The 19,580-nt window shown below is 32.3% G+C and overlaps 1 protein-coding gene across 4 annotated transcripts in view; it reads right to left on the bottom strand.

Annotated features, from left to right (window-relative positions):
- The window catches only part of NAA16 (N-alpha-acetyltransferase 16, NatA auxiliary subunit), a 64,266-nt gene that overhangs the window by 21,954 nt on the left and 22,732 nt on the right, over positions 1–19,580 (bottom strand). For 2 of the 4 annotated variants that reach the window (XR_013998186.1, XM_081128736.1), the window contains exons 7-10: positions 17,269–17,388; positions 14,447–14,542; positions 10,407–10,513; positions 599–671 (exon numbers count right to left, since the gene is read on the bottom strand). Coding sequence is in view for 1 of the 4 variants with exons in the window: in XM_081128736.1 (XP_080984862.1) it covers positions 599–671; positions 10,407–10,513; positions 14,447–14,542; positions 17,269–17,388 (396 nt within the window). In the remaining 3 variants the exon portion in view is untranslated. The remainder of the gene's footprint in view (positions 1–598; positions 672–10,406; positions 10,514–14,446; positions 14,543–17,268; positions 17,389–19,580) is intronic. The other 2 variants (XR_013998187.1, XR_013998188.1) reach the window with 1 other exon arrangement.

Raw genomic sequence — 19,580 nt, 5'->3', positions numbered from 1 at the left:
AAATAAGACCGGCAAGATGTTCATAACAAAAGCTAGGTAATGGGGACCCAAGGATTCCTTAAATCTATTTACTTCTGTGTCTTTTATTTTATACGGAATTTGTTTCAAACTAACAAAAACAAAGGAGCAATGACATGTAAAAGACATGAAGAAACCAGACTAAAGTTACCGTCTGCATGACTGAAAGCAATCTAGAGTGTTTTCTAAAGTTGCCTTGATTTACCTATGCACCTACAAACTGAAAAACAAAGAACCAAATTATACAAGACTTAAAGTATATTTTTTAAAAAAAGAGAAGCAGAGATTCAGTAATAATGCACTACAATATAAACTAACTGCATCATCTTTGGCAAGCCACTCAGTCTCTCAAGTTTGTTTACTCCTGTTAAAATAGGGTTTACTCCAAACTCACATTTATGGAAAATTTAAATTAAATAAAATTGAAGTGCTCTTTGTATTTCATTCACTAATGCAAAAACTTTTTCGTAAGTAGCTATAAAGTGGCATGTACATAATAAACATGACAATTTTACTGTAAGTGATTAAAAATGGATTAAAATGAGTACTCATATTCCAAATGAATCTAATTTAAACTTACCATAAGGACTAAAAAAGTCACACGTTTTAAGGGAGGCTTCATAATTAGTAACAAGCTCCTGGATTACAGAAATCTGTTAAGGAAACATAGTTTAAAATGTTTTAAATATTTTATTGAAGATATTTATATATATTGTGAATTAAATTAGATTTGGAAACAAGATACAGCTTATTTCAAAATTATAAATTAACTAAGCTACTAGGGTGTCTGCACTTTCCCCATCCCGATCATTAGTTTCAGGTTTTGAAGGACAAATTATCACTAGTCACCACAAAACTTTTTCCCCCTCAATAAACACATCTGTATAATTTATTATTAACAGTTAATTTATTTGCTTTTTGCTTCTCGCTGTTTTATTGGGAAGTTGTAGGCCATTATATATTCAAATTTTCTAAAATGTCACCCATCATAAAAAAGTTAAATGAAATTGATACAAATTATACAGTGAGTTGATGGAAGAAGAGGTTAAGTAAACTCCTAACTAGATGTTTAAACTACCATTGTTTTTTAATGATCACTTTAGTAAACAGATTTGAATTTCAATGCTACTCAGGTAGAAAAAATATATTATAAACTGCACTACAAATGTGCTATGCCCTGAAAGTGCCAAATGAAAAGTGACATAAATTAGAAGTGGCAACAGGAAAAAAAACTGCTTATATGTACTGTTGGTATTAAATGCCTATTGATGTTAATTGTTCAGAATAAGTTGGGAAATATAACCATCTTATTTGTGAACTCCAAAAAAACAAAGGTCAAAAGTGAAGGAAAACCATTAAAAGTTTTAATAGTGTCTGACGAATATGGTATTATTTTAATAGTGAAAACTTGAAAGTTTTCTAGTTTTATAAAGTGGGATGCTACTAATACCACCAGAAAAAAGAATATACCAGACAGAGTAACAATAACAGTAATAAGCCATTAGTTGTCATTAACTGCTTTATACATGTAAAGGAAAAATAAAAATATGCTGAAAGCACACAATGGCAGAACCAGCACTGAACCCAAGCAACAAGGCTCCAGAGGTTAGCTTTTAACTACTCTGCTATATTGGTCACTGGTGTCCCTGGAACATTTATTACTAAAGGGCAATTCTCTTTGACTCACAGGGTTACACTAAGAATAGAAACCATTAACAGGACAGTAACCCTTCCCCTATCATTTTTAGTGCACAGAGCACCACCTGGTACACATTAAGTCAGCCAGATCATAAAAAATATACCAAGTACACCAAAATTTGGAAAGGTTAAACTTTAAACATGCACGCATGCGCTCACTGGGAAGACACCAGGGAAGCACAAGTATGTGAGAGAGGAAAAAAGTAAGAGAAGGTTTGGGAGGGACAAACTTACTGTACTTTATGTGGCATTAAGCAACGTATTTACACATACACATTTACAAATTGAGTTTCCAGAGAATCTTCTGGAGGACTTTAAAGGATAGATCAACAGCAATATAGTCATAGTAGGGGACTTTAACACCCCACTGACTTTACTGGATAGGTCTTCCAGACAAAAAGTCAACAAGGAAACAGTGACTCTAAATGGCACACTAGATCAGATGGATTTAACTGACATGTAAAGAACATTTCACCCCAAAGCTGCAGAATACACATTCTTTTCAAGTGTACATGGGACATTCTCAAAGACAGACCACATGCTAGAACACAAAACAAGTCTCTAAAAGTCCAAGAAGATTGAAATCATATCAAGCACCTTCTCGGACATTTACACCATGGAATATTATGCAGCTATAAAAATGAAGGATCCCTTACTCTTTGAGACAGCATAGTGGGACCTGGAAAATATTATGCTAAGCAAAACAAGCGAGTCAGAGAAAGACAAGTGTTACATGATCTTACTCATATGTGGAATCTAATGAATAAAATAAATTGATGAACAAAACAGGTCCACAGACATAAAAGCATGGAACAGACTGATGAATATCAGAGGGAAGGCAGAGGTGGGGGTGGGTGGGGAGAGAATAACCTAAGAACTTATATGTATATATGCATAACCCACGGACACAGACAATAGCGTGGTGAAGGCATGAGGAGGGGGGTGGTGTAGGGCGGAGGGGATCAATAAGGGGAAAAAGAGGACATTTGTAATACTTTCAACAATAAAGATAAATTTTTTAAAAGAATAAACACATGAAAACTAAGGGAGAAAAAAAACTTTCTAGGCTTAAAAATTACTCAGAGTTCAATTTATAGAGCCAAATATCTTTTCATGAACTTACATTGCCATCTACTGGCAGTTGCAAAAACTGCAGCTACAGTGGTTTTAAATATAGCCTGGCAGGAATGGCTTGGAGGTTGAGCACCCACCTATGATACAGGAGATGGAGGTTCGATTCCCAGTCAGGGCACATGCCGAGTTGCGGGCTCGATCCCCAGCAGGGGGCATGCAGGAGGCAGCCGATTAATGACCCTCTCTCATCAGTGACATTTCTATCTCCCTCCCTCTCCCTTCCTCTCTGAAATCAATAAAGATATATTTAAAAATAAAAAAATAAATAAGGGTATATACCTTTGCCTCTCTAGGGTGAAATATTTTTAAAGTCAGTTCAATAATAAAACAAAGTACAACAAAACATACTGAGGTTACATATAATTCTTTATAAAAAAAGAGTATAACCACTACTGGCTAAAATAAATCTTCAGCTTCAGAACTTCAAAACAAGATTTGATTGAGGAAAAATCAAGATAATGGAAAGCCCACACAAAATCTCCTAAATAAAAAAATTGCAAGGAACACTGGCCTCTTTGGTTCATTAAGCATATTTCTTGAATTTAAAAACTTTCTATCATAGTCATTAATTCAGTAATTAAATAAACAATTCCATTTTTTCAAATTTGTCTATGAAAGTTAATCTAAGGATTTTTACTAATGTATAAGGACACATATTTTACTTCAAGTTTAACTTAACCAATTATATCTCAATTAGAAAGTATATTCAACTCCTTTCTTGTAAAGGTTAATACATAATGGCTATTCTTCTTGAAAATAACAGTCTGCCATTGCCATTTAAAATCAAGAAAGCCAATCTACTTAAGTTAGGTATCTAAGATCACAATAAAAAAATAGCCTCAAATAGGACAGCTTAAATTACATGGCCAAAAGATTTGGAAGCCCAAGTGCCCATCAGTAGATGAGTGGATAAAAACACTGTGGTAGATTTACACAATGGAATACTACTTGGCCATAAAAAGGGGGGGCATTTAACCTTTTGCCACAGCATGGATGGACCTGGAGTATTATACAATTATGATCCAGGTGAAATAAGCCAGTCAGACAAAGACAAGTATCATACGATTTCACTTATATATGGAATCTAATGAACAAAATTAACTAACAAACAAAATAGAAACAGACTCATCTGTCAGAGGAGAGAGGTGTTTGGGGAGGGGGGGAGAGATGAAAAAGATGAAGGGATTAAGGAGAAAAAAACACAAACAACAACAAAAAACCTCATAGATATAGACAAGATTGGTGTTTGCCAGAGGGAAAAGGGGTGGGAAGAGGCACGGAGGGTAAATGGGAGATAAGTGGTGATAGAAGATTTGACTTGGGGTGGTGAACACACAAAACAATATACAGATGATGTATTATAGAACTATACACCTGAAACCTATATAATTTCATTATTCAATGTTACCTCAATAAATTCAATTAAAAAATTATATGGCCAAAATTTTCTATGTACTGAAAAAATTTCCAAGTTCAACTATCTTCTCTTAATTTAAATATTTCCTTCTGATAGTTACATTTGATCAGAATTAATGAAGCTCTATTTTTGTTAACAAAATCTAACCTGGGCAAAATATTGTGACTACCACAGATAATTTTCTAAACTATGGCCCTTAATCAGCTTTTTTAATGTACAAGTTGAAAGAAGTCTTTATTAACCTTAAAGACACAACCCTACAACACCATATAATGATACACAATTTTTGACAATATAGATACAAATCATGTTTAAAATGTTACTGCAACAGGAAAGCCATTGGAAAGATCTTTTCATTTTTTAACCCAAATTAGAAAACTAAACATAGTGTTATCAACAAGGACAAAATTGCTGAATTTCCAATAAATGTACAATTAGCAGTGACAATTTTGGTTTCAAAGGAGCTAGTTACAGAGATAAGTTGCCCAAGAACTATGACGCTAAAATGAAATAAGTACTTTTTTACAGAGATGAGGTGTGAGGTGTGAGAAGTAGGGGTGGTGAGAATGACCAGTTCTTGAACATCATCTCTGAATCAAGCACTTTATAAACTTTACTTAAAACACACATCAACTCTTTAAGTACTATTTTCCCCACCTCCATGATCTGGAATCGAATAAGTAGTGACTCATGTAAATAAGTAATGGAATCAGGACTACAAACCAGGCCTGATTCCAAAGCAATGGTCTTTATCAAAAGTATTCCCAATATTTCCCAAAGTGTGGTACATATGATGGAATATGAAATGATTACAGTTAATGCACCAACTTAAATTTTGGTTGCATTTTTTAAATGTATTTTTAAAAAATAAACTAGCATAAACCCACGATTTTTACAAAAAACAAGCAATCAAATTTAGTGATAAATCAACAAATTATAGGTGTTTCCCAGCAACAAAAGCCAAATGATTCAGTACCTCCCATAGAAACATTCCAATAAAGTTCGTGATGATTCTTTCTTCACTGAATAACAGGCCAAGTTTTTTACAATTCCTTGTGCCTATTGTCACAGGTTTCTAAAGGGCACACATATTTCCACACATTCTTTAACTGAATGAAGATCCTGGAATCTTTTCATGTAGGGACAGATTTAACATAAGAAAAGTTTCCTGGGAAACAGCCTACCCTACCTTCTTGTGTATGGACAGCCATACAGTACCGTTTGTTGAGACACCTGATGCTTCATCAATTCAGAGTCTCGTCAAATACTCAATTTCAATGTTGTTGAAAATTACTCATATTCAATATACCTGTGCACTGATGTCCAGCTTCACTGGAATCAACCGCACCTGTAACAACCCACGGCAAACCCTGACGATGATTCATTGTCTGATACAGTGAATGACTACTGAAGAAAACTAGGAACTACTTTTTATATTATAGGTGAAAATGGAAGTCTAAAATTAATTTGTACCTCTTTTTACAGTCAGTTTGATTTCTTTTACAACACATACAAAAAGGAATGTATAGGCTTTGCCTTGGCAAATGAACTAAAATTAAATAAAAACTGACTTTACTAATTATCTTTCTGTGCCAAATACACATCTTTACCCTTAGAGAAAACCCATTTTTCTCACTCATTAAATCAGCAAAGTAAAAGATAAAAGTATAAAACATTAGAACATGTTAAACAAGAAACACTGAAAAAGAAAATTAAACCTAAAATAAGTAGAACAACATAATAAAGATCAGAGTGGAAATTAATGAAACGGAGGAGAGGGTCAACAAACCCAAAACTTGGTTCTCTGAAAAAATTGACAAAATGAGCAATTTTGTCAATTTAGCTACATTGACCAAGGAAAAAATGAAGACTCAAACTATTAACATTAAAAATGAAGAGACATTGCTACTGATTTTGCAGGGGGGAAAATGGTTATAAAGGAATACGATGAACAACTGTATACCAATATTGGATAACTTACATGAAATAGACAAATTTCTAGAAACACAAATTTCAGAAACCAAGTCAAAAAGAAATAGAAAATATGAGTAAACCAAACAAGAGTTTGAATACATAAACTACCCACAAAGAAAAGTGTGGGTCCAGATGGCTTCAATGGTAAATTCTACCAAACATTTCATACCAATACAAATTCTTCACAAACATAAAAATAAAATTCAGAAGAGGAGGGAACACTTCCCAACCCATTATAAGGTCATTATTGCCCTGATATCAAAATGAGACAAAGACATCACAAGAACACTTTAGACCAGTATCTCTCAGAAATACAAAAATCCTCAGTTATATGCCATGAACAAGTGAGTTTTATCCCAATAATGCAAGGTTGGTCTAACATCTGAAAATCAATTAATGTAAGGCACTAATACATTAAAAAACAAAAAAACGCTTGATCATCTCATGAGACACAGAAAAAGGATATGACAAAATCCAACATCCTTTCACAATAAAAACTCAATAAATGTGGAATAGAAGGGACTTCTTCAACATTATAAAGGGCATATACAAAAAAAATCCATACTTAATATTTTTAAGATTTTTTTAAAAATTGATTTTGAGAGAGAGGAAAGGAGAGGGAGATAGAGAAATATTGATGTGAAATCGAAATATCAATAGGCTGACTCCTGCACGCCCCCTATGGGGGATTGAGCCCACAATCTGGAATGTGCCCTGACCTGGAATCAAACTGGCAGCCTTTTGGTGCACAGGACAATGCTCAACCAACTGAACCACACTGACCAGGACCATACTTAATATTTAATGGAGAAAGATTAGATGTTTTCCCCCTGATCGGAACAACAAAAAGATGTCCACTCTCATCAATCCTATTTGACACTGTACTTAGTGGTTCTAGCTAGGGTAATTAGTCAAGAAAATGAAATTAAAAGAATACAAAATTAAAAGGAAGAAAAAATTTTTCTATTTGCAAAAGGCATGGTCTTGCACATAGTAAATCCTAAGGAATCCATTACACCAACTATAACAACTATGTTCAGCAAGGTTGAAGAATACAAGATCAATATATAAAAATCAATTGTATTTTATATACTAGCAATGATCAATCTAAAAATGAAATTAGAAAACCCATCTAAAATAGCATAAAAGAGAATAAAATTTAAAGAATAAATTAACAAAACATATACAAGACTTGCACACTGAAATCTACAAAGCACTGTTAAAAGAAATTAATGATCTAGAAGAAGGTACAAATAAGTAGAAGCATATACCTGCTCATGGATGGAAAGAATTAACTCACACAAAAACCCAAAGAACCACAGCAATCCTGAGAAAAAAGAACAAAGTTGGAGGTATCATGCTACTTGGTATCAAGCTGACTCCTGCACACCCCCTACAAGGGTATAGTAATCAAAACAGCATGGTATAGGCACAAAAACAGACACACAGATAAATGGAACAGAATACAGAGCCCAGAAATAAACTCACACCTATAAGGTCAATTAATATATGACAAAGGAGAGCACATCAAAATTACAACCAAACTACAGAAAAACCAGCATTCAGAACAGCCTGAAATCTAGGTGAATGTAAGTCCTACAACCAGGCATTTAAAGAAGACAACACACATCACTTCTCAGCTTTTTGCCTAAGATCAAGTGTAAAAAAGAAGACATATCAAGACTGGTAGGTGGGGTGAAGACACAGAATGAGCTGGTCCCACACCCACGTACAGGATGTACTTGTTTATCAAACTTAATGTCTTTGAAATCCATCCTTAAGAATTAAAATGCAACCCTTAGCTAAAAACAGAAATCATCACCAGTTACAAATATGCAATTTTTTAAATTTTTTATTTATTGATATGAGAGAGAGACAGAGACCACCATCGATTTGTTGTTCCACTTATTTATGCATTCATTGGTTGGTTCTTGTAGATGCCCTGAATGGGGATTGAACCCGCAACCTTGGCGTATGGGGACGATGAACAAACTGAGCTACCTGGCCAGGGCCACAAATGTGCAAATTTTAAAATGCCTTTGTAAGTAATCACAAATATATGTGGCCAAAATTATTTGAGAAGCATTTCCCATACTTGTAAATATTTCTCACTATACTAACGTTCTGATAACTTGCACTCAATTTTCAGCAGCTTAATTCAACTCTCAAAAGCACCTGGTAAAATTCCCGTAAGATGTTTAAAAATTAACACTAAAGAAATGTCAAAGGTTCCTATATAAATTAGTGCACTCTCAGTGCCTCCTTTAAAAATGTAAATTCTGCCCAGCCAGTATCTCTCAGTGATTGAGCATCAATCCATGAGCCAAGAGGTCACAGGTTTGATTCCCGGTCAGGGCACATGCCCGGCTTGCGGGCTCAATCCCCAGTAGGGGGCATGTAGAAGGCAGCTGATCAATGGCTCTCTCATCACTGATGTTTCTATCTCTCTATCCCTCTCCCTTCCTCTCCCTAAAATCAATAAAAAAACATATTTTTAAAACAAATGTAAATTCCATGCTTTATAAAATACCAACAAATGCTTAACACCTTTATGATGGTAACTTTGGATCAATATTGAAGGAATTTGAAAAAACAAAAACAAAACAAAACAAAAAAACAACCTATGCCCCTTGTGAAAACTGAGAAAGCCAGCTAAAGCCTAAAAGGAACAAATTCTTTAATGACTACAGTATTCAGTAGTTGCTGCAAGAGTGTGTTTGTTACAAAAGCAGTAGTGTAATTCACATACAAAAGTTCTTTATTATTTCTGACTTTCATCTCACCTTTCTTCTCTGTCACCCTTGTCAAAAAGAAAAAGGTGAATTTTGGCAAACATTAATTTAAATAACCCACAGAAATTTTTGGTAGGCACTACTACATGTTTTCATAAGAATCAATCACTATTTATCAAAAAATTGACAGCAGTACCATTACTTGTAAATTATAGTCAAATAAAGCATACAGATATTAAAGAAATGTAGTTTTTTAAAATGTAAATGACACTTTCTACTAACTGGGTCCTAGACAGAATCAGTTGTCCCTTTTAGTTTATGAAACCTGCTGCCATAAGGAAGAAAGTGCCAATCAGTTATACCTATTATTGACTTTGTTTTCAACAAATTATTATTCACAAATAATTATGGGTCAAAGTTAAATAAACAAGTGATACATGGTTAACTAAAAACATTTGGACATTTCCCATAAAATCTTTTCCTTTTCCACTAGTAACTTTCAAAAATTCTGACTATAGAAAACAAAATTTTAGAATTTAATAATTAAGAAGCAATTCTTGGGCCCAGCCAGTGTGGCTCAGTGAGTGACCATTGACCCATGCATCAAGAGATCACTGGTTTGATTCTGGGTCAGGGCACATACCCGGGTTGCGGGCTGAATCCCTAGTAAAAGGCATACAGGAGGCAGCCGATAGATGTTTCTCTCTCATCAATGTTTCTCTCATCAATGTTTCTTTCTCTCTCCCTTCCTCTCTCTCTAAAATCAATAAAAACATTTTTTTTCTTTTTAATTTGGATCCCAAACTCTACTCAGAAATATTTAAAAAAAGAAAAAAAAGCAATGCTTGGAAATAGAATTACAACTTGTCTTCTATTAACTTTTAATTTTCTAATTATCCTTCTAATTTAATACCAAGTGCCTCTTCTCATTTTAAAAACAGGAAAGCATTATTCTCTTTATTCAAGAAATAGCTAAACTATACTTATTAAAATGTAACCTTATGAGTTAAAACTGATAGTACCAAATGGCATTTTACTATTGCACTAAGTCAATTATCCATGTTCTAACTTTAAAAGCATATATAACAAATTAGAAAGTCCACAATCATACTATAAAATAAATGATTAACCACAAAATAGTTAAATATAGACCTCTGGTGACAATTTGTCAAATTTGTAGAACAGTGTACCCATTAAAAACAACAACAATCTTTAATCATCTTAGTGCTTTTATAAAGCCTTTACTCTGTAGATTTCAGACTGACATTCCCTTTGATAGTACTTACACTACATGCATATAATTTCAGTTCAAGTGAATAGCATTATTAGGACAGAGAAAATGATTAAATCATAGCATACTATTTACATGGAAATCTTTCTAAAATAATTTAGTAAAAAGACTACAGCAAAACTGAATGAAGACCAAATTTTACCTTTTCTGTATTGTAATATAAAGATTTCAAAGTAGTAAACAAGGGTGGGCAGCCTTTACTGAAGTTAACCCTCAGGAACTTATCCAATAGTTCTCTAAATTTTTCACCTAGAAACAAAAGTGTACTTTGTTACAGTTTGATTAATGCAAACAGTTCTCAAAATGATTTATAAATAAAAATCAATTCAGAAACAATTATCCCCCTCTCCAATTTTTAAACCCAAAAACTCAGTGAGCATGATTTCTTGTTGGTTACCACCAAAAAGCCTAACACCAAATATCTCAGTTGGAGGATATAGTTTTCCCTACATCTAGGTTCAAAATATCTTCAAGGAACACTTCCAAAGATAGATAAACAAAACGACTGTGTAGCTTTGAGTAAAAGTAACCTACTCTATCCATTCTAAGTATAGTCCCCATAGCAAATATCTTTCCTAATCTCAATGACCAGCAGACTCGGTCCTACTATCAGCAGACAACTCATAAAGCACCCTGAAGACTATAAAATGATTCTACTGTAACCAGCATTATATTCAAGTAGCAGCCAAAATATATTTTCAAAAACTAAAGTAGTATTTACAAATGTTTTCCAAATCAACTAGTTATTTACTTCAACATTCATTTATTCCATAATCATCTACCAAGCACCTATGTGCTAGGCACTGTTCCCAATACTGGAGGTTTAATTTTAAAAATCATGAACTTAACATTTCAGGGGTGAGAAAGACAGTAAGTAAAAGAACCTATGTTAGACAATAGACTGAGCCCAGGGCATTCTAACATTAGAATTAAAATAAATGCCCTATTTGCAATATCAAGTAAATAATTCTATTATTGTTAAACTTTACCAAAAAAATTTTGGTACCACTTTTTCAAAGCAGAAAAAAAGTTGAAAAAAAAATTAGTATTAAATACATAGGCTCTAACTCACAGATATATAAAGTTTTTGACAGTAAGGGTTAATATATAAGGACTAGGGTTAATATATAAGGACTCATTAAAAAAAAAAAATACATGTATGTCATGAATGGTTTAACCTAAAGTAGAATTAAGAAAATGAACTCTTGCTCAGCTGATGGGGCTCAGTAGTTGAGCATCGACCATGATCAAGGAAATTGTAGTTTGATTGCTGGTCAGGGCACATTCCCTGGTTGCAGGCTCCATCGCCAACAGGGGGCATGCAGGAAGCAGCCAATCAATGACTCTCTCATCATTAATGTTTCTATCTCCCTCTCTCTGAAATCAATAAAGCACATACATATATTTTAAAAATGCTTAAAAAAAAGAAAGAAAAGAAAATGAACTCTTAAGGTTTCTTTATGAATCACACTTTATTTAAAAAAAAACACCAACAACCCAAAGTGGTTATTTCTATTTGTTATGAACAATAGTGCTGAACAAAATATGTATACTCAATAAAACTAGATGTCATAAAATTTAAGAGAATTTTAAATTTTATTGAGTGGAAAGTTTATCAAATTTAAAAAGATACAACAATTTGTTAACTCAATTTACTATAAAGATTGTTTTGAGATTATCACTAATCTTTTATTAGATCACATACAAAATAAAGGTCTTCTGGAAATCACAGATTACCAAGACAGCACAAAATTTTTCTTTTGGTTAAACATACATCATTACTTCTCTCAAAATCAAAAGTAATTTCAGAGATCAAATTTTCCCAGCACTTCCTCTGATATAAAAGCAAAAGTTAACAATATTATGGCAGACAGTAAGAGATGTTGTTGCTTACAGGAATGCATAAACCTCCACTTATTTTGTATGTCCTTGTGCAAATAAGCTGTCCACTAAAAACCTCACTTTCTCCACTGTAAGATGAGTGTAACACCTCAAGAGTATTCTTGCATGGCTCAAACAAGATGATAAGTATATAGCAGTAGGCAGTGTGGATGGCATACAGTAATCACTCAATAAATGTTGTTTATCATTATGTCTTGATATCTGACCGATATTGTATTTATGTAGTTAAGAATCTTTTCCATATTTGCTATCATCTACTGAAAAAACAAGCATTTTATCTTCATGTCAGAGACTACTCTAACCTCCACTACTTTGCCAAATTTCTCAGTCTATGCAGATCATACCGGCAAATTTGATTTAAAATACTATAATATACTCAACTCCAAATTATCCATAATATTAAAAGCATCCTTCCCATTAAACTGTTATTTACCTGTACAGCTATGAGGAAAAAATGAGGAAGCTCTTATGTACTCAAACAGAACTAAGCACCAGATACAGAGTTAAGTGGAGATAAGAAAAAAAATGGTGCAGAGCAATCAATGTTTGCTACCAGTTTTGTAGAAAAGGGGGAGAAAAAAGAAAGTTATAAATAAACTTGCCAAACATATATTTCTGGAAGAACCACCATGTATCAGTAACAATGGCTGTCTCTAGGAAAGTTAACTTGATGGTCAGGGGACAGAGACAAAAAAAGACTTCTCACTTAAAAACTGTTTTGTCTCTTTTATTTGAAACTGTATGAATATTACCTAAAAAAGAAGCCTACAAACAGCTATTCAACTACTCAGTCACACACTATATCCAAAACTTACTAATTACTCATCTCATAATTTTTTGCTTTAGGTATAAGAAAAACTCAACAAAACAATCTCCTTTCTTCCTAGTTATTTTCAAATAACTCTTTTATTAGGAAAATGCTCCTCCCTGCACAGTATATCACATCTTGGAAATTCACAATGCATATATTAAAAGTTCTAAGTCCTACAGAAACCTGATTGCTATGTTTAACCCAGTTCCCAAACTCACTTGCCTGAAGAGCATCCCAGTACACCAGCACTCTCCCCACAAAGCCTATTAATATCCACTTGGATTAATATTCCCAGGAAAACATTAGGAAAATTTGCTCTCAGTATTTTACAAATACAAAACAAAAAAAGAGTATTAGAAGACTATTAATCATCTGTGGTACTGAAATGTACTAGTGGAAATGTTTTTAATAAATTCATATCTAATGTCTAATCCAATACATTTCTAAGAAGTATTTCATATATTTTGTAAGTCAGTCAAGTAAAATTGCTTTTAATTTCCATGAATTTTTTGACAAAAAGAAAATATAGCCCAAATATTTAAAAAAATATTTCCACTGTAAAGGAGAATTCATTAGAAAATACATTCCCTCCTTATCCCAAGCCTAGAATATTTTTAAAAGATGTATCAGCTTCCTAGGGTCTGACTTGTATCAAAAGACATGCCGGAAGCCCCAATAAGTAATTCATAACCTATAACACTTCCACTAAAAATAAAGATGACTTTAAAAAAAGGCAAATTTTTCTATAAAATCAACAATGATATGAGCTATCTAAAGAGCTAACTTACTTTTTACTTCCTATACAGCCCAAAAGTGAATAAGTTCAGCTACATGCAATAACCTTAACCAAGGTCATTAATATACTATTGTTCAATAAAAGCAAATCACAGACTACAAACCATAGTACTCCAATTTACAAAAAGTACAAAAGCAGGGCTTTTTTGGGTTTTGTTTCTGGGGATATAAAATATATGGAGCTCTATAACAATAATGCTATGATAAAAAGCAACTTTTAGGAAAGTGGTCAACTCTGAGGATGGCCTTCAATAGGAATGGTGATATTCTTGTCTTGAACACAGTGGGCACAAAGAGCTCACAACTCTTTCTTTGAATTTATACTCTAAAACAATCTAAAACTTCAAAATTTCTACCACTTTAATCATAATACCTCATATAAAATTCATCATCAATTCCAGGGAATTTCATTTACCTTCTAAAATGGCATTTAATTTTTAAAGTCATTTAAGAAAAACAACTTTATGTAATTCCTGATACATAAAACATATAGCTATACACTGAACATTCTTATTAACATATACATAATAAATTCATAACTGACCACTCCCACCCCCAAGAATGGTACAGATGTAAAATAAACCCTAAACCATAAACATGTTTTTAAAATGTAAATGGTACTGAGTAATTTCAACAAATAATTATTAGTGTTACAAAAGATATCCTAATATTACCTGGGACAAGATTCAAAGGTAATCTTCTAGGTGAGATTGCTCTGGGGTGCTGCTTACTAATTTCTTCATAAATCTGAAGCCTCTCTTCTAAAGTGCCTATTATCAGTGAATATGTGTGAGATTCAAAGCATCAAAACTTTTACCTATGATAAAACACTAATAAATGTTTTCAATTATAAGAAAAACTGTATTAACAATATTAAAGTGGCCCTCAATTTTTATAAGAATGACATAAAAAAAGTCTGTGGTGGTGAAATAATATAATCAGTAAATAAGCATTTTAAACCCAATCTCTGAAAAAATCCAAAACTTCTTTTATTACAACAGATTGTATATCCAACTCAAATCATATACACACAAGACACATAGAGTCAATTTATATTTGTGTTTGTCTTATATTCCTTAGTACACAACCCATGAAAAAGAAAATGTTCCTTTATAACAGCGATTTTCAACCGATGTGCCGCAAGGTTTTTTAAAACATGCAACACCTGACTATTTAGTCAGGGGCATTAACCTCTTTTCTCTTATATTGTCAAATAGAAAAATGACAACAGCCAACACAACAATAGCTGCCTGGTGTGAATGAATCAAAATTATACCTATTTTTTTTGGTCAGATGGGAAAAAAATATGATATATATTTTGGTGTGCCACAGAGTTTTCATAATTTATGTGTGCCATTAGATTAAAAAGGTTGAAAATTACTGCTTTATAACAAATCTTACATAAACCCTCTGACCCAATGAAGTCTTCATACATCCCCACAGAAGTTTGTAACACACATTGATTAGGCTTAGAGAAGCAACAGTTTCAGATCTTAAACGTAAATGTTTTAGATGTAATAAGATGAATTAAATCTCTAAGGTAGCCTTGACACTTAAAATGTTCAATGAAACTCCATTATAAAGAACCCCATTAGTACAGATTATGTTTAAAGTAGTAATCATTTCTCCCAAATACAATGATATAAAATGTACTTCTCACAGAAAATTGTATCTTCCCTCCCAAGACCAATCTAATTTTATAGTAATAAATAGAGGCTATACATATAAACTATACGATAATCTGCAACAATTTGCAGATTATAATCTGGGTCTGGTTTGTTATTCTAAAAGAATATCCTGCATAATTTACAAAGATAGAATGCATGCATTATTTAACATAAGCAATAAGCCAATTTACAGCAGAATTTTCAGAAAAAGCAAACAAACCTATTTTTAAACTATAAGACTTAAGGGGATTTTAATTCAGACCACAGAAATACAATTATTTTAAGAATAACTCTTTGTGCTAGTAATCAAAGTATCTCCATAATATTATATCATGATTATAAACACTGTACTTGTTTGATTTTGTTTAAGACGCCTTCCTTCCCCCAATAATATGTTTTGGAGCTCCAATGTGGTTGGATTTTTCGAACTGGGTTATGTGAAAAATAATTTTCACATTCTGTTAACGATTTGGAGGCTTCATGAAATATTAAGCACCCTTCCACCAAAATTCGCATAAAGGCTATTGTATTTTTGTTTTTTAAAAAAGCAGTTCACATAGTTAGGCCTAATATTAGAAAATGACAAGTTTTAAGTATAAAAAAATTTTCCACTACCCCAAATATGACAAGTCTTATAAAGGTAGTTAAATTAACATTAAAACAAAACTATTTCAATGCCCTATTTCAAGTCACAAGTTGGAGCTCCAGAACTTACCATGGGGGAGAAAAGGTCCTAAGGAACCTAAAAAGATAAAGTAATGTAATTAGTTTTTAGTTTTGTAATCAATACATTTTAGATTAAGTATGGATCCTGACATATGGAATATATTATATTCATTTTACCAAAACATGTAAATGCTCTGTATTATTAACTACATGTCAGTAACTGGTAGTTTAAAGAAAAATCATAGTTATCTCACATTTCCAACTTACAGACATATGACTTTTATCCTGTTTTTTTTTAAAAACAAAACAAAGAAACAGATTGATCTAACCAATATTTAAATTTTCATCATTTTCTTAAAAACATGTAAGAAAAATACTTTAGTAATTATGACAGTAAAATTTAAATACAAACAGAAAACCTGGATTAATTTATAACAGTGGTTAGGATACAACAAATAAACTTTTTTCATGGTTCATACTACTATAATGAATATGGGTAGCTACCTATTTACTATTCTTATTAAATTTAAAAATTCTGCTCTTTCAACACTCCTGAACCATAGTTTCATAATTATTTCAGTCATACATTTATCCATAAGTAATGTGATTTTAGAAATATTAACTGCTAACAACATTTAATTATGAAAATATTAGGGAAAATTTGAACTACTACTCTAGATTTCAGAAAAGGGTCAAGGTTACATAATTTCAAAAGATATATAATATTTTACTCCACACAAATTAACCTAGTTTGAAATTAAGAGAATAATTTTTATAACAATGCTATATACCATATACTCTCAGCAAAATTTCTTTGGCCTATTTCTTATTTAGAGGTTGAGGATATCAGACCTCTAATTCTTTAAAAATAATAATTATGACATTTCCCAGAAAGAGAATGCTCATTCTCTTTCCCATATCTCTAGTTAGTCTAAATAGGTAACATTATAATGGGTCAAGGGACCTAAAATTATCTGTACACATTTATCACTTAAGTATAAATATTTTAATTCATTTTCACTCCAATGTTAACCTATATTTTTCCTACATGGAAAAATGAATTCTAGTGCTAAAAATATATGTCCTCAAATTTTACAACTTTACATTTTATTATACTTCAAACACTAGTTAAAAGAAGGTAGAGGAGAAAAGTCATTACATACTAAGTTGCAGAGCTTTTTCCAAGCCTTCATAATAGCACCAATTTTCTGCATTCCGATCAATCAAGTTTTTGAATACTTCACTGGCTTCTTTTAATCTTCCCAATTTCAATAGCATTTCCCCTAAAATTAAGTTTAAAGTTACACTCATTTAACTTAAACATTAAATACCTTTATGATCCCAGATATTTCACTAAACATCATTAGTATAATAGATGTACATGAATGACAGGACTGTACGTGCCTCCCTTTGGGGCATATTGCAGTTTATATAACTAAACATAGACAATTTACAGCTTGCCTTCAGAAATGGACCTTCATTTACACATTCTTCTATACTAACATTCATTTTTGGCTCTCTCCAACAACTCAAATACACATATAGAATATTAATTTGTTAGTAACAGTCTTTGCATATTTTTATATACCTTTTAAAATAACAAAAGACCCCCTACACAGATTGTTAAATAATTCTAATGAAATTTCCCTACCTTCCTATGCAAGATTTAAATGTACTTTCTCTGATAAATTCATGTATTAAACAGTTCTCCATTCAATCCTCTTAATTTCCTTTCCAGGTCACTAAAATTTAAATTAACTCGTAAAACAGTAAAACAAACTAAACACCACTTCACAGAAAGAAACCACACAAACCATGTTCACATGTGGGATACCTAAAGGTTCAATTTTTATGTGGCTTTTATGAAGGCACACAAATTGAAAGCAAGTATGGAGAATGAAGATCTAAACTTCTCAACCACAACAGAAATCATACCTAGTCTAAAATAAAAGGGAGATTCTCAAAAAGAATATATCTCAACTTCCTACCCCTAAGATTTCCCATTCCCCAAAGAATCTATTTCAAACAAATAATCCTCTGAAATGTCATTAAGTCATTACTATTTCTGCTTTTATCATCTTGGAGGAGGTAGCATATGACAGTGGTTATTATATACTATTATTTTACTATTTATATATATTACATATTTTTCAAGCTCTAGAGTAAAACTACCTAGATGTAATTACTGGTTTTACCACTTTCTAGCTCTGCGAACTTGAACAACTTACAAACTTTCAATGTCCATTTCCTTACCTCTAAAATATCAACTACCTCAATCCACTTATGTAATAATCAAAGGAAATAATTTACTTAAAAGGGGTTAACACAATGCTTGGCATAAAGTGAATACATATAAACATTTGCTACTTAAAACTAAAACATGCCCCATTCCTCCAGAATTAACTTCTGGTCAGTCTAATTTTTACCCTGCTTATATAGATATAAGAGACAACAGCCTATTCTTCAAGTCTAAAACTTTTGTTATCTGCTCCTATCATAAGGCAAAGATTATTACTAGAGGAATATACAGGACAAATTATTCACTTGCATATTGATAAAGTAAAAATCTCTAACTTTAACAGTTTTTAAAAGTATCTTAATATGCTAATGTCTACAAAAGACATAAACGTATGAATATCAAAGTCTCTGGGCCTACAAAGTTCACTGAAAAAATAAAAATACCATAACCTGTCTCTATAAGCAATACAGAGTATTGGCTTTATATTCAAACTGATGGCCCCAAAATGACCCTCATTACCAATATATGCTGCAACTTGCAGAATTTTTAAACCAGAATTGACCATACTATATAATATCTACTTTTTAATCACTGCATTCCTATTGATACCAGAAGACAAAGACAGAGAAACAGAAAAAGCAACCTGAGAGTTAAGATTTAATCAGGAAATAGCAATAATACATCAGAACAAAAAAATAATTGCCATCAATTACAGGTAATAGAACAAGAAAGAAACCAGAATATTATTTATCCACATTTTACCAATAGTTTGAAAAATAGTGTTGTAGTCATTATTGATATTAGTACTAGTCACAATAAAAACTAAGTCAGTTGTTATACATTAACAAGAGTAAAGTAAAGGGGTTAAAAGTAAGGGCTCACAGTAAAAAGAGCAGTGGTTGCCAGGGTTGGGGGCAAAGGGAAACAAATAGGCAGAGCACAGAGAATTTTTAGGGCAGTGAAACCAGTACTCTGCATGATACTATAATGGTGGATGCATGTCATTATACATTTGTCAAAACCAAGAGGGTGTACAACACCAAGAGCTAACAGGAATGTAAACTATAGACTTCAAATGGTAATGATGTGTCAATGTAGGTTCATTAATTGTAATAAATATACCAATCTGGTGGGTGATATTGATAGTGGAGGAGGCTACGCATGAGTAGGAAAATACAGTATATGGGAAATCTCTATACCTTCAACTCAATTTTGCTGTGAAACTAATAAAACTAC

The sequence above is a fragment of the Miniopterus schreibersii genome (assembly GCF_964146895.1).
Source record: "Miniopterus schreibersii genome assembly, chromosome: 2".
Classification (NCBI taxonomy): Eukaryota; Metazoa; Chordata; class Mammalia; order Chiroptera; family Miniopteridae; genus Miniopterus; species Miniopterus schreibersii.
The sequence above is the reverse complement of the archived record's forward strand: the minus strand, read 5'-3'. Positions and strand labels throughout refer to the sequence as shown.